General features: G+C 38.9%; 1 protein-coding gene across 4 annotated transcripts in view; it reads left to right on the top strand.

The window, feature by feature from the left end:
* The window catches only part of PDZRN4 (PDZ domain containing ring finger 4), a 347,693-nt gene that overhangs the window by 273,749 nt on the left and 56,908 nt on the right, over nt 1–17,036 (top strand). For all 4 annotated transcript variants that reach the window (XM_032877016.1, XM_032877017.1, XM_032877018.1 and 1 more), the window contains 2 exons: nt 12,272–12,528; nt 15,605–15,707. In XM_032877016.1, coding sequence (XP_032732907.1) covers nt 12,272–12,528; nt 15,605–15,707 — 360 coding nt within the window. The remainder of the gene's footprint in view (nt 1–12,271; nt 12,529–15,604; nt 15,708–17,036) is intronic.

Below are 17,036 nucleotides of genomic sequence, written 5' to 3'. Positions count from 1 at the left end.
GGCATCTTTGCTAGCCTATTCATTTTGCAGAAACATTTTTTCACATTCCACCTGGAATTTTCTTGTCCAGGGACAAAATATAAGACAATTATCCATACTCATGAATGCCAACAGTTCATTCACTACTTAATTTGAAGCTTATGAACTGTTTGCTAAAAGACTATAGAAGAATAAATTTCCCACGAGTTCTCTTGCCAGTTTTTAGAGCTTCTAAGCTAAAACTCCTATCGATGTTTAAAAAATAATTCATAGGAATTTATAGAAAAATCTTGGTCTTTTTTAAACTTAGTATTTAGCGTGATCTTGAATAAGTTGCTTAATCTGTTCAGGTTTAGTTTCTTTATCTATAGGATGAGTATGATAGTATTTTTCCACCTCTAGTAGCAGATAGTGCTGAGTAGAGCATGTGGTAAATAGTGAGCGCTTAACAAATTTTAATTACTGCTATGGTCCTTATTATTCATTTCAAGGTGCACTTGGAGACAACCACCAGTCAGTGAAAGTACTGGTGCCGATTCCACCTATTTGGTATAAAATAGCATCAATTGCTATTTTAAATACATTTACTTCATCTTTTGCCTTAGGCAGCAATCTTCTCTGTTGTTAATATGGAACAAAATATTTCTTTTCAAAGCCTATAAATTTGAGGAAGTTGGAAGCGTGGTGTTAGAAAGGTTATGGGCACAAGTTCAGGTGGCTTTATTTGCGGATGTAGACACTTGCAAATTTCCCTGGGGACTCGGCCTTTTTTCTGTAGTTTCATGTCATTGACTGAGCTCAACAAGTGTCAGAATGAATTCAAATGGCAGAATTGATTGTTGAAAATGATTTAAACCTCCTGCTTCTCCTTGGTTGATGGCTTTGTTCAGATTTTGTCCTGTCCTTTCAAAGTGGTATAAAGCACCTTTCATGTTCCAGGCACTAAGTTAGAGATGCTGATATTGAAAGAGACGGTTATATATCATGCAAGTTCTACTTTCTTGTGTTAATCCCTATCTTCTAAAATTCCTATGTATTCACTTGGGTAAAATATCTTTCTAAGGTTATATTCCACACAAAGTTGTAAATGATTCAAGTAGAAGACCCTAGAAAGTATACAGGTGTTTGTGTATGAGTTTGTGAGTGTGTGTGTGTGTGTGTGTGTGTGTGTGTGTATTGTGTTTGCTAAAATAGTTACCCATTTGGCTGGATGGGTACTAGTCAGAAAGAGTTTGGGAAAATTGGAAGAGGTAGTTTTTGAGCTCTAAGATAATGACAGAAAATAAACGTCTGTAGGGGATAGGTGATATCTACTTGGAAAGCCTTTATGTCCTTCTACTTAAAATTCAACTTCTACGGCTTGTATTTCCTTACGGTACGGATTTAATTAATTGGAATAGAAACTGAGGCTAGGCTATGCTAGTCGATCTGCTAATCTGATAAGTCTCATTGGAATAGATATGATTGAAAGGATCAGAGCTAGTTTACACCCCTGTCCTTCCTCTTCTAGTTGGACCATCCAGGCTGTCCCTGTCTTGATCCAGGCACTGATCATTTTTCCCAGTAACTTCCTAAATGGTTTCCCTACTTCCATTCTGTTATTTCTCAGCACAGCCTTCAGAATTATCTTCCCAAAACCTAAATGAGATCATGCTGCTTTTCCAAGAAAGGAGTTGTTTAAAACAAATATTTTAAGGGTACCTGGGTGGCTCAGTCAGTTAAGCATCTGTCTTCAGCTCAGGTCATGATCTCAGAGTCCTGGAGTGGAGGTCATGATCTCAGAGTCCTGGGATAGAGGTCATAATCTCAGAGTTCTGGGATCGAGCCCCACATGGGGCTCTCTGCTCAGCAGAGAGTCTGCTTTTGCCTCTCACTCTCCCTCTCAAATAAATAAGATATTAAAAAATTAAATAATAAATTAAAAAAAAAAAAAACTTTACCATGGCCTATTGAGGACTGTGGGATTTGTGTCAGAGACTTCTTTCCCACCTCTTTGCCAGACGTTTATCCAAATCCCCCGTAGTCACACCAAATTTCTCTTTGGTTCCCAGAAGACTTGCTCTTCCATGTCTTTACCTGAGTTTCCTTTTCATTTCTCCCATCTTTGCAACTTACAAAACTCTTCATCTTTAAAGACCCAACTCAAGTATCAAATCCCTATGCATCTGGGCACAGTCGGCTCTTTGTGCCCCCACAGGACACTGTTAGTACCTTTGTGCTTGCTCTTCACAAGTTGGCTTAAAATCATCGATGTAGATGTTGTTTTTCCCTAACAGGCTGTGAAGGGCAGGTGCCTTCCCTCGCTCAGACCGTAACACCTCAGCTTCTACAACTTTCAAACGGAGATAAAATCCTTACCTCACCTGACTGTTGCTGGGTGTGATGGAGAACACATGAGCCAAGTGTTTCCCCCAGTTCCTGGCGCGTTATGAATGCTCACTCGGTGCTAACTGATACTATTATTGTTGTCGCTGCCAGAACTCTAAGCACAGGTGTTAACTTGATCCCCAGAGAATCACCGAGTCTCCGTCACTCAAGCTTTCCTCAGGAAGGAAGCAGGAAACGAAGGAAGCATGGCTCAACATCATAGCACTCTGTCAGCTGCCTTAGCTGTATATTTCTTTGATCCAGTCCATGACTCTGCACGGGGTATTAGCATCTCCTCTTCCAGATGAAGAGACTGAGGCTCAGAGAGTTCCAATAACTTCCTCAGAGTGACACAGCTAATACTGAAAACTGTGGAGACCCCAGTTCTGAATGCTCCCTGCATCATGTTCTTTGGTACTATAACTTTTAACAGATAGGTGGGGCTTATGAGTAGGGCTCACCTTTGTACGCCCCTCAATGTATACAATAGATTCAAGTAAATGGAATAATATGGGGCACTGGGCTGCGTCATGGGGGTGGAAGTGAAAGGAAAGCAGTTTGTTTGTAAACACGAATAACTTTAATGACAAATACAATCACATGTGTTTTAACATGGATTTTGATTGAGAAATATATGAAAATTTAGCATGTGTTTATTGAGTATCAATCATGTGCCAACCATGTTTTTGGACTTTTAACTTAGGCACTGAACAAAATTGTCAGTTTCTTGTCAAACACAGTTTTTCTGCATGGAAGCATTTAAATAGGGATTGCTTGTATAGATAGGGTACAGTAAAACTCTGGTGAAGATGCTGTTGGCATCTTTGATGTTCTTCTGACAGATGCCATGTTATAAGTAACTCACTGCCTCCTTAGTCCCTTATTAGTAACTATGTGGAACACGTTTATTATTCCTTTCACTTAACAGGTAGTTATTTTGGACATTTCTTTGGCGTCTTGCTAGTGTTACTGAGACACAAGATTATATTCTTTTTCTTTTTTTAAAGATTTCATTTATTTATTTGACAGACAGAGATCACAAGTAGGCAGTGAGGCAGGCAGAGACAGAGGGGGAAGCAGGCTCCCTGCTGAGCAGAGAGCCCAGTATGGGGCTCGATCCTAGGACCCTGAGATCATGACCTGATCTGAAGGAAGAAGCTTAACCCACTGAGCCACCCAGGTGCCCCAAGGTTATACTCTTGATATCCATATAGCAAAAAATGGGACCAAGAGCTCTTGTCCAGGGGCTAAGAGCACATTTCCTCTTTTTCAGTGGACATAAAAGATGAATTGCTCCAAGTCCTCACTTACTGATGCTGTTTATAGTAATTTTTAAAAGAAAATCTGGGTCATTTAATCACAATGAAGTTTTTTTTCCCAATGAAATAATTTGAGTTCATTTCAAAAGTATTTGCCCTACATATATGCCTTATGTCTTTACACCCTTAGGCCCATTACAGAAAATTTCGTGTCTGCATGAGAATTTCTCATTAAGTTGAACATACTTGGATCTGATGTGTCAAAACTCAATGGATAGGTTTATTAATAATCAGCTACATCAGCTTAGTATTATCTTAGGAAGTAAAAGGTCAGTAAGTAGTTGTTATCCTACCATTTTATCAGTGGACTCTCCTCCAAAGACTTCAAGTCATTATTCACTGCTTATAGAGTCACTTGAGATATAAAAAGTCTTTTTATAGTAATGAAAGAGCTCCCACAATTAGCCAGAAGGCAGCCATCTATCTTTTTAAATAGCTCAGCTTGGAGGAGAACAGGATTTCAGGTGATATTTGGTAGATGAATTGTTATGACAATGATAAAGTTGGTGATACCAATCTGTGTTTTTTGCTGTAGGGATGTGTGTGTCTGTGTGTGTGTCTGTGTACGCACATACACAAGGAAAAAAGACATTCAGCGCAGAGTGGGAATTTATTTCTCTAAAGTGGGAATTTATTTCTCTAAAGATATGCAAATCCAGAAACAAACTCTGTGTCCAACAATTCTTTATAATTATTTTTAAGTCTAAGTGATGATAATAAGAATCTGTTTTTAACTAATAACAAACACAACAAGATTTTGTAACATTCATTTCAACATAATTTCAGGCTTATCAAAAGGTTGCAAGAATGGTATAAAGAATTCTCAAATAGCATTCATCTAGATTCCTCAAAATTTAACATTCCATTCCATTTGGTTTAGATCCATCCTCTCCCTTCCCCCACCCCTCACCCTCTCACTTTCAAGAAGTCCTCAAGGTTAACGTCACCAGCAACAGACAAATCCATATTACTTGCTTCCTGCTGGGATAGACTGAGGAAGACACAATACCACTTCTAGATATTCTTGCCAGAAAATACAAAACCTGAATGTAATGAACAAGAAACACAAAGACCAACTGAGGGAGATTCTGTGAAATAAGCATGGACATCAAATATGTGAATACTTTAGATTTGCTATGTGATCTCAATGAAAGTTGTATTTTTGTACTCCCTTAAAAATGCAACTTCTGCTAAATCTAAGACACCAGAAATTCTATTTTTGATGCAACTAATTTTGATAGTGAACTTAATTTGCAAAGATGTTAACTTTTAGCTTTTGCCTTATTTTTGTTTAAATCAGACAGTTTATGTCTAGTTGTATCAGGCAGGGTCCCAGAAGGAATTGGAAGGCACACTAGAAGGATTTAATGGAAGTGAGTTCAATAAGGGAGCAAATTCTAGGAGGTGTGAGCAGAGTTAAAAAAAAGAATTTAGGGAATCGCAATAGAAAGAGAAGTCCTTACTGCCCAGAGACCTGAAAGTGGAAAGTAGGTGAGGGATGTGAACAGAACCTAGCAAGATTTGGTGTCCTAAAAGCCAGGGGAGAGGGGCCTGAATAAAGACACAGAGTACTAACTCTCTTACCATTAACCGAACCAAACAAAATACATAAAGCAGGGAACCTAGTGATGCCGTATACAGTGGTCCATGTCCCAGAGCCCTGAGCTGGGCAGAGAAGAGTAGACTGTGCATCTGATGGACAGACCAAGAACCCCCAGCTCATGTACCAAACAGCAGATACCTCCATTTCTTTCATTAACATGAGGGAAAATAAATGTATTTATAAAGCGGTCAATAAACTTATGTTGTATAGACTTCAATTTATTTCCTTCACTAAGAATCAAAACATATCATGACCTGTTCTTTAATAACAGGAACAATTTATATAAAAAACCACTTCCAAGTGGGAAAGCTCAGAAGAGAAGAATGTGGCAGGGAGCCTCAGGAAAGAAACAGAAAATATGAAAAAGGGACACAAAAAATGAAACAAAGAAAAGATAATCAAGGGGAAAAGCAATATGAGTGATGCCTCCCCAGGATTTCCTATAACCAAAATTATAAGTTTGGCCAAGAATAGTTCTGATAAATTCACAAAGAATGGGTCTGTAATATCTTAATAAGAAAAGCTGGAACCAAGTCCTACTTGCACCTCACCATCAAAGTGTGCTGTGAAAGGGGTCAGGAAGTAGCATACTGTCCTACTGTAGGGACCTCAGTGTCACAGTCAATTAATTAAATGTAACAACAGGCTTTCTAGATATCTCCTTGGGTTACTGGGGGTCTGCTGTTCATTACTATTATATAAATAAGCATTTTTAATACAGTCAGTTTCTTAGGTTGTAAATGCATATCATGTCACACAAATGTTAATCAAGGGCAAATCCCACAGTATCACGAGTTCTATAGGTTAGGCAACAGTCTTTATTGGGAAAACATCCAATTCAGGAGTGAGCAGCTCAGGAGTCATGCGGGGGTCCGAAACGGCTGGACTTGCGTTAGGTCTGTATTCCAGTGCAAGGATCCCTACCCACTGTGGCTTTCTCCTCTTTGGGGAGCATTGTTAGGAAGGAAACAGAACATAAGAGGTTCAGAATGTCTGGGTTAGAAGTTAGTGACTTCCATTTGGCTGGGAAAGCCATTTGCCCAGCCCTGGGGGACGCTGGAGCCCATGGGAAGCTGTCACACCCCCATACACCGGGAAAATGAAGCCACTGGTCCCTTATAGTCCCAATAAGCCAAGAGGAGCCCCAGGATCACTTTTTGAATAAATCTGCTTATTACATCAGATGTGATAATTACATATTTATTCTCTTCCCAAAATCCAGTAATAGCATTTTCAAAGCAAAACAGTGTACTACACAGACTTTCCAGTAATAGCACTTTCAAAGCAGAAGAGTGTACTACACAGACTTTTGGTATAATGCCATCTAACATATCTTGTATTCTTCTAAATTATCACAAACCCACAGGTGATTATTTTGTTCATGAGTAACATTTTAAAATGTCAAAATTAATTTTAGTCAATCTCTTGCTAGGTTTTCTTCATATAATTTTGACAATTCTTATTCTGTGTGTTCTTTTCACTATAAATATTTTTTATACTGTGCTATGCCTAATTTATAGGACAGATGTCCTCACACAAGCAAACATACCAAAGTTCAGAAAAAATTATATGATTCAATTCCTTAAAACTGATTGCACAATTACATATGACAAATGCTTTAATGACTATAGGGTTTGGATTATTTTAAATTTCTTCCATACCCAACATTTTAGCAGTAATTTAAATATTGTTTCCTCCTTCTATAAAATGTTACTAGAACATGTTTTTACAATACCTCCCTAATTATCAGGTGGAGCATTTGATCAGCATTCTCATAAGACTTTAGTCAAAATTAATTCCACATTTATTTGTGAAGGGGGAAGATCTTATAAACTGGTATGCCAACCAGAATTATACTGCTTGGCTCTGAGGATCCAAATGTAGACCACAGTGACTAGAGTTGGTGACACTGTATTATATAATTGGAATTTGCAAAGAGAGTAGAACTTAAATGTTCTCACCAAAAATACTAATTAATCAATACGTGAAATGATGGATGTGTTAATTAACTAGATGGTTGGAATTCTTTAACAATATATACATCTATCAAATCAACACAATGTACATGTTAAATATATTATAATTTTCCTTGTCATCTACATCTCTGTAAAGCTGACCATTAACAACCGGATGAATAAATGAAGAAAGGAAGCAATAAAAATTTTGTAAACAGAAACAAACAATATTCCTGGGCTTTATACTTCTTCTCAACTTGAAATTGGGTTATATAAATTGCACATAATGTTAGGTATTCTATGCTTCTTCTGTTGAGTAGTCCTGTATGTATTTTCCTATGAAAGGCACAGATGCATAAAAGGCCTGATTTTTCATAAGAGGAAACAGAGGTTTGGAAACCCTCATCATTCCCAAACAGCTGACTCTGGAAATGGCAACACGCTAGGGTGACTCGGTTATTCACACACTTGTTTGCACTTCAAAAGGAAAAAAAGAAAAGCCTGTTTGTTTTCTGATACTCAAGAAAATTTTGCATGTGGCTGGATTTGGAGATATAATCAAACTAGCACAGCTCATATCCAAGCTGAGGCCACCAGCCACTCTGGGGAGGTTACTGACAAGTGGCCCAGATTTTGCAGTTTATCCAAAAGGGTAGATTATTCGTTAGACAGAAGCCTCATCAAACATTGGCGTGATATGGTTTACATATGAAAAGCTATATTCTTTACTTAACATTCACAAGTTGCTTATGGATTAATTAGCCCATCTGCCACAACAAATGTGTTCACACTTCTTTTGCATCAGTTGCTGAAAAGCCACTACTTTTCTCCTATCCCCTTATCCTTATCAATATAATGGAAAATAACTTATTAGAAACAAGACACTTATTTTTTCATCTCTGTATATTTTTCAACTTAAGTGCTGGGGTATGAGGGAAGCCTTCCCAGAGGATGGCTTCCCACGATCAGTGTCTCCTTTAGTCACCAGTCCTCCGTTTGCTAGTTCCTCCGAATGTCTTCTGGCTGCTTCAAGTTTGACATGATTACAGCTACTCCTTTCGCTGGCTTCCAGTCACAAATGTAGTTGTTATGAGGACAATCTTTCTACCCTGGAACTTTTATCATGGGCATCTTCTTTCCTCCCTGGTGTTGTGGCCAATTCTGATAACCCTTTCAAGGTATAATGCTCTGGATTCTCATTTATCTCAAATCAGGTGGTTCAATTACCTTTGGAGTCCAGTCATTCCATTGTGTGATTGCTAGCCCCTGGTCAGATAGTGATCACATGCATCTTTTCAGTTGTATTCTAGTTGCTGCCCTCCAGTTGCTTGGTAGAGGCAGAACCAAACCTATTTTGAGCACTTATCGACGTGCCAGATGTTATGGTAATAGAGGGAATTATCTCATAGACGTCTCGTGTTTATTATGACACGCTAACCTCTCACCTGTGCCTTTCACCAACAGCTTCATGAAGAAGTCTCTTTCTCTATGCCATGCTTTAATCAGATCGCCAGTGTTTTTGAAACCCTTCTACATGAAAACTTCAAACTCAAGCTCCGCAATGCATATTCCTCTTTTAATTTTCAAATTACTTCTCTTCCCATCAGTTTTGTTCCCAACTCTTCTTAGGCAGTTTTTCCTCTTGAAAATCAGCTTTCCTGTTATTCTTCTGGCATTTTTGTTTTCCTCCTTTTACTAGGCACCCAGAACACTTGTGGTCTGCACCCATGACTACCTACATTAGGTGGGACACCTTTAACAGAGGGCTTCTCCATCTCCTGTCTCATTTCACAAAACATATAAAAATTGTATGCAATTCATACAAAAGCAAGGTTGAGACAGGGAAGGAGGGATGGGCAGGAGAGGAAGCAAGGGAAGGAGAGAGAGAGAATATGATGGAAAAGAAATATAATGATAAGGATAAGGAACCATGAATACCAGATACCACGTTGGTTTAGAGTCTGGCCACTTGGGAAAAATGAGGTTTGGCTATTAATTTATTTGTTCATTTATTGCAAACTTTTTTCTATGGATTAAAACCTCAGATATTCGCCCAATTTTCTTCTTCCTGGCTGTAACTGATGATAACTGAGCAAAGCAACTGTCAGAGAACCCCAATTAAGCTATTCTTTTTTGTTATTGTGAAAGGCGTAATTTATAAAATGGTGACCTTTTGGGAGGCTAACAGTATGTTGATGAACTTCAAGTGAAGTGAAAAAAAAGTGTTTAGTATCATCAGTGCTTACATTTTCTAAGGGATCACATGGGACAGTAGAGCCTTTAAAGGTCATAGACTTCTTTACTTTGAGAGATATTAAATAGCTTATGAAAATAGAGGTCAGCTGCATGATAACTGGAAGAAAAGAACATTCCCAATGGGGAAGTAAGATATTTGAGATTTTATTGACTGTCCTTTTGTAAGATTGTATTTGATGGTCCTTAAAGCAAAGAAATGAAATTTACATATAAATGCTATAATTGTAAATGAATGAATGTACGGGTCTTAGAATCAATAGCTATTGATCTTGCTGTGAGAACGCTAATACTGTCTGCATATACTGAACATTATAATAAGAACTAATTATTTCACAGCCTAAAATACTCTTTGGTAATCTTTATGTTTCTGCAGAAATTGTTATACGTTTCTGGATTTTGCAGAAATAATCAGTAATCAGTGAGGAACTCGCTTTTTAAAAATTACTCTTGCTTTGAAAATCACAAAAACAAGTAAGAAACAAAGGAATACCAAGACTACATTGTAGGCAAGGCGCTGAGCCACCTTGAGAAAGAAATAGGATAATGGCATTAGTCCGTCCACTACATAATGACACAAAATTTATGCATTAGAAGGATTTAATGTGTGACTGGAAGACACCCTAGCCACAAATTGTTTTTCTCTTTACCTTCAGATATTGTTTGAAGTCCTTCAAAAAGGGCACTGTCTTCCTTCATTCTACCCCTATTAGGGGTTACTTTAAATGTAAGGCTTATAGATTATGACCAAGATTTCTTTTCAGGGTGAGAAGGATGTAAGACTTTGCAGGATTGGATATTCACTAAACTGAAGGGACACCATAAAGCAGAAGCCTGGAGACAAAGGGCAGTTTCTCCCTACCCCATAGATTCTGGCAGAGCAATCTTGTCTACTACTGGATCATCTTCTACAACCCTGGAGTTCTTAAATACAGACCACAGTGTGATACATAAAGAATGATACCAGCCAAGATGAGAGGCTAGATTTTAGGTTTTGTTTCTCCATTCTTGGATTTCACTTACCATCTGCTGATTACACATCCTCAAGAGAGAAAGTGGTGGCCTCGGCCTAAAGTACCCTAGACCAATAGCTCAAGGAATGAATATGTCCATTGATGTCCCTTGTTAACATACTCCCCCATGCCCAAGGTTATCTAGACATTCCAAGGTTGTACCAATACCAAGGCAGCAATAATGTTCAACTTTAGTCCATAGAGAAAAGAATCAGAGTGAGAATGTAAAGATTCATGAGTGTATGCACACTGGTAGGTAACCATTTGTATTGTCTACTGAAGTTTCTTACTAGTGATCCAAGAACTGTACTGGGACATATTTTGCTGGTGAGGAAACTTAATTGCTCAATTTTTGAAGGCACATTAACTCTTTCAGAGTCCATTGAGTAAATTAGGTCCTCCAGGTCATTAAGCCTGTCTCGACATGACATGATGATTTCTACCTGGCATTGTATCATTTACCCCCAAATGCCCCACACTTGCATGTCAGCCACTGTTCTCTGACTGCAACTCAGTGACTTTCTTTGCTTCTTCTTAAGTCACCCAGGGATCCCTAAGGATTTGCTGGTACATGGCTGTTATGAGAGCCTCCCCAACAGGCAGATGGCTTCATTGTCTAGAAAGAGTATCATTTCAGGGGTTTTAAGCACAGTATTGTGCCCCCAAGTATCTTTTCCTATTTGCAAAAACCAACATTATTGATTCATCTAGGGTGGGAACTGTGAAGATATTTCGGGATGCTGTAGGCCTTTATTAACACAACTTCCACGATGGACTCTGTCATCAGGACTGGTTTTAGGAAAATAAACTGACAGCAATGTGAAAGCAGTCTGTACTGCCACTGGAAAGAGTGTTTAGAAAATTGTGTGGGTGTCTGGAGTGCCACAAAGGCTGGAGCACAGCACTGGCTCTTGGTAATTAGGCATGGGAGAGTCTCACAAAAAGAATGATTTTTCTCTCCCAAATGCCAGTAGTTGTCCCTGCTGGAAAGCAGTGACAGAGAGCAAAGGCAGACATTCCCTCTCTCTGTTATGTCCAGGGCTACTATGGAGAGTCGTAAATTGGTATAAATTAAAACAGGCAAGGATCCAAAGGAACAGAGTATATTCAGAGATGTTTTAGAGCAGTGCGCCCTTCAAGTGCATATAAATCAGCTGGGATCCTGTTAATACACCAGCTCGGACTCAGCAGGCCTGGGTTGGGTCAGGGATCCTGCATTTCTAGTAATCTCTTATGCTTGTGCTTATGCTGCTGGTCCACAGACCACACGTTGAACAGCCAAGATTTACAATAAAATGTATGGTAACATGGTCTTGATTTTATGACGATAACATGGTCTTGGATTTAAAAACAATATGAAAGGAATTGGACAATACCCACAAAATCAGATGTCAAGCCAGTCAAACTTTGATTAAATATTGAAAATTCCACAAAGAGATGGATAGGACATTTTTTAAAAAAAGATATACTTAACATTTCTACCTATCTGAAGGTTTGGGTGAACATTTTCTGAGGCCGACGTGTGATTCAAATTTTTTAATCTTTACTAATGATCCTGACAGTATCCTTCTGAATGAAACAAGAAGCAATTGTTTTCCTAATCTTCTTCACTTCCGAGTATTGCTGAAGTGTTCAGTAAATGTCAGTGTCCAATTAAATAATGCTTTACAAACTTCGTATGAGAGCGGATGTTTAAACTTAGCCTCCCACCTTTTCTTAATCTAGGATGACAGCCTCTCTGTTCTTTCCTCTGTGATGAGCAGTGTCCTTATATCTTCACAGGTCAATGGGAAGGATCTCTCAAAGGCCACCCATGAAGAGGCAGTGGAAGCTTTTCGAAATGCCAAGGAGCCCATTGTGGTCCAGGTGCTAAGACGAACACCTCTCAGTAAACCAGCCTATGGAACGGCCCCAGCAGTGCAGCTCATGGACGCTAGCACTCAGACAGACATCACCTTTGAGCACATCATGGCTCTGGCAAAACTTCGGCCGCCTACCCCTCCAGTGCCAGACATCTGTCCATTCCTGCTCTCAGACAGGTATTTTTTTTTCCTGTCATTTTTCCCAAAGCCCTATTTGTTTTCACTCAGCATTCCAAGTAGGTGTTGGAGAGAATCAGTCACACTAGCAAGCTGACCATTATAGAGACAGGCTCTCAGTTCTCTTTGGAAAACGTCTCCATTGTGTCTATATCCAATTAGATCCCAGCTGGCCCTGCGAGTGACTTTCCCTGACCCACACAGTTGCTTCACGTTAGGAATCATGCTTGCTGCGGAGCAATGAAGAATTCTGGCTCTGATTAGTTCATCTTCATATTTCCAGCCATCAAAAACCTCATGCTACTCGTGAGCACCGGTCAGGGAAATAGCTTTTCTCACCAAAGCTGCCAAAAACCTTATTAAGACTGACACAGAAGTGGCGTGTTGGCACTCTGGTCTCCTCTGTGGGTCGCCTCTCTCTCTTTCACTCTTGCTTTTCTCTTCTTTAAAGGAAAAGCTAGGAAATTAATTTAATTAAAGTGTAATTCTCCAAAGAAAGCAATTACCCAATATAAGGAGATGTCAACAAAAGATTCTGACTGTCAGTGAGTAAGTATAAGGGCTGTGAAATCAGAATCTATTAAAGGAATATCTTTTCCCAATTTTTTACCTAATTTAAAGGCAGGTCAAGAGATTTTATTCAAATAATCTTACCTGTACAGTCTTATTTTATGAGGAAGTATGTTTTGCCCCATACATTTTGCTCTGTGTGCTATGCAGCAAATATTCAAACATTAGAGAGAGTTTGATTTATAAGAACAATGGTCTCTTTAGGCTGCATTTTCATTGCCTACTACAATCCATTCTGCACTCTGTAAAACACAAATCTGATCACTTCCCTGCCCTTTAGTGGCTTCTGTTCGTGTCAGTGGTCCACAGGTGTGCATTAGAATCATCTGGGAATTTTAAAAAGGCATATCAACGCAATGCCTGAATCCCACATAAGACCAATCAAAAAGGAGTTTTTAGAGTGAGCCCCAAGCACCAAATCTTTTTGCCAAAATCTCCCTAGGCAATTTTAAGGTACAGTCATGTTTTGGAAACCACTCCTTGAAACTTGAAGTTCCAGGAGGGCAAGGACGCTGTTTATCTTGCTTCCTACTCCATCCAAGCAACCACTACTTATCAAATAGCCCCCTTTATCTGGCACTGGAAGTAGATGCTGGGCATGCAACTGGGAATGAAAATAAAGTCACCACCTACCTTCTAGAGGAGGAGAAGAATACACAGGCAAACAAATACTGAATATTGATAAGTGCTACCTAACGCAGAGGAGACTTCCAATAAACACTCTCTTGAACGAATAACAGCTAATATTTATTAACTAATTTGGCATGTTTTTGGTAATATTACAAGTGGTCTACATTTATTAACCCACTTAGTCCTCACAACAGTCTTTAGAGGGAGTGCATTGTACTATAACCATCACAGATGAGGGAAGATGTTAAGTAATTTGGCCGAGGTCATATTGGAAGGAAGTGATAGGGCCAGGCTTCTGAGCCTAAGAGGTCCGACCCCACTACCCACTCTCTAAACAGATATCCTATGTCGCTCTCCGTAAGTCCAGCAGACCTTAGCTTAAAGGCAATCTCTTCTAGCAAACTTCCTAGAACTGCAGTAGGGACATCCCCCCTCCCATCTGTTCCATATTTCCCCTGAAGTCTCACATTTCACATTTGACATTCCCACCTTACTGCTCTACCCAGTGCACAGGGCAAGGATCGGATTTGGTATACCCACAGATTTCTAGCCCTCAGGAGAGGGCCTAGCATCTCGTAGACAATAAATGTTTATTGAATGAATAAGGTGTTCCTTGTGGCAGAGCTCCCTTCTTACCAACTGAAAGACAAGAGAAACCCATTAGTGTTCCAAAGCAGCAAGCTTAATGGTTTACCAGCCCAAATGGGTTTTCAGAGCCAGTCTAAATTTAAGCAAGGACAGTTTACCTGTTAGACCAGCAAGTAAAATGTTCCATGTACTGCTTTTGCTGTTAGGGTTCACGTCGATTAGCCCTATGTGGAGATGACAGCCATAGATAGCAGTGAGAAGAGATGGTAGAATGTTTATATTGAGGGTGTGAGGACCCCAGGATGCGTCTCTTGTGCACCTTCGGACTAGAGATAAGGAAACGATTTATACTACTAACTCCAGTTTTTCAGTAATGTCCACCCAGGTGGAGCTTGGAGATTGCACCTGCCACCAGCTTGCTTAATTGCACTGAGTCTTTTTCACTAACTTCTAGAAATAGAGATGCCCTCGTGTCCTTTGCCTTTAAACTATACTTGACCTTCACATGGTCTAAAGTATAGGATCTATATCATAGCATATAGCAATTTTAAAGCATTTCTATAAATGACTTACAACATTTTTCTGAAGCGAGATAAATAAAATTTATGTACGATGCCCCAGGTCTCCCTTATTTCCTTTAATCCTCTCTGAATTTTTGGAAGGGATTATGAAACCCTATGGCTTATAGGAATTTCCAGCGAGGTGTCAACATGAATGCTGATTAATATTTGTGCATGGGCCCTCTATCAAAGAGGGAAAAATGTGTGTTATGAGGGAGAACAAGGAAGAAGGTCTTAAGGATTGAGGGCAAGGCAAGTATGCTTTACAATCTGAAAAATGGGTGCTTTTGAAATCAGATTTCAAAAAACAGTTTGGGGCTGTGCATTAGGAAATGGGTAGTACTTCATTGTAAAAACCCCTCTTTGGGTAGACTATGGTCTCCGAAGCCACACACCCATGTATGGAGCAAGTCACATTTGGTGGAATGGAAGCAGGCCAGGGAGTATCCCGCACCATGGCCGGTAAGAGACTTCACATCAGACTCTTTGGAGTGCAGTTCTGGCCATGGGCCCTTCCTCTTGGTATTCTCTCAGAAAATCAAACTGACAGAACCCATGGAGGGGAGAGAGAAAGCAATTGCTTTTTGCGAGCTTCTAGTTCACTCAAAGCCTGGATTGCTACAGGTCTTATGGCAAAGCAGAGAAAACAAGTGAAATTCTAAAATCAGTTTTAATCTTGAAAACAACCCTTTTGAGCCATTTCTATCATCTCGCTACATTCCCCACAGCTGCCATTCTCTTCATCCGATGGAGCATGAATTTTATGAGGACAATGAGTATCTTTCCAGCTTGCCTGCTGATGCAGACAGAGCAGAGGACTTTGAATATGAGGTAAGATCGTTTTCACACCACTTCACGTTTCTTCATGAAGTTATGGTCGAGGGGTTTTGCACAACAAAGAAAAATTTAACTTATTACTATGAGAAATATTTTTGTCTATTACATATTGAGGGTAAGTTCTTTTACCTATTGTTTGTTTGGGCTGTTTGTGTCTAGTATTTTAGATATACTAGAAAACATTTTTATAATATAGGCTTGAAAATAATTTGCTTGCATTTTTGTTGATTTTCATAAATAGTATTAGGGCAGCCACTTTTTTTTCTTTTTACTGTAATGAGGTAATTTCCAAGTAGAGTTTGAAAAAAAAATTATATTTAAAATCAAGATTGTACTTCTGTTTTCATTCATTGGCATTTTGATTTTAGTTGACAAACTAAATTGTTTTATATTAGGTATATTTTCTTTCACTTATTCAACATTCTCTTTATTTGTGACTCAAGTATATACCATAAAAAGCAATTTCACTGACTTTCTAGAAAGAGGAATGGTCTAATGCCCTTTTATTGTTTAGCCTTAACACCATATACGGTAGAGTACCTAGACTGTGATATACAATAATTCCAAAAGCCCATCGATTAATTATTTAAAAGCTTTCACAAAAGTTAAAGGATTTATCCTAATATTTCCTCTTCTGCTGCCATCTATAAATCTTTGAAAGGTTTCAGACCACTCTGACATTTGGAAATAAAGTAGATTGGGAAGGTAAAGAAGCTTTGGTAAACAGGTAGAGAACCCATGATTATCTGCCCTTTTAATGCTTTAGATGATGTCATACAAGTTCAGCAAAATGTTCTTTTCCGTTTTACAACCTGGAAATCCTGAAATCTCTTCCCTTAGGAGGATGTGAAATCAAATAAGGCCGATTCCGTGAAGCTCACCCAAAGCAAATAGACGTTTATTTGAAATCTTTGCCCCGCAAAAGTCATTGCTGGGGATTACCAAAATCATTTGTGTGATGATACCTAGCATCTGAGTAGATGGTTTCAGCGTTGTTGTTGCTCCTACTGATTTTTTATCCCTTTTCCATTAAGTTGATTGAAAAGTTTTATTTTATAAATCTATTCAAGGACTGGTATGCACTGAAATATCCATTAAGTTTTGTATTCTCATGAAAAACAAATTACAAAATTGAGTCACTTACCCAAATAATTCAAGATTAAATGATGTTTTCCTTTCAGCTAATGAATACTTTGGGCTTAGGGAGTGGAATTACCTAGCTCACTTCAGCTTTTTATTTAGTTTGTGCCTTTAAGCTTTATTAAAAATAAATCTGTATTCGGAGGGAGGGCATGGAAGAAAAACTTGCTTAGGCTAGCAGGT

The sequence above is a fragment of the Lontra canadensis genome, unplaced genomic scaffold (genome assembly GCF_010015895.1).
Source record: "Lontra canadensis isolate GAN:19392208 unplaced genomic scaffold, GSC_riverotter_1.0 scaffold59, whole genome shotgun sequence".
NCBI lineage: Eukaryota > Metazoa > Chordata > Mammalia > Carnivora > Mustelidae > Lontra > Lontra canadensis.
The sequence above is the reverse complement of the archived record's forward strand: the minus strand, read 5'-3'. Positions and strand labels throughout refer to the sequence as shown.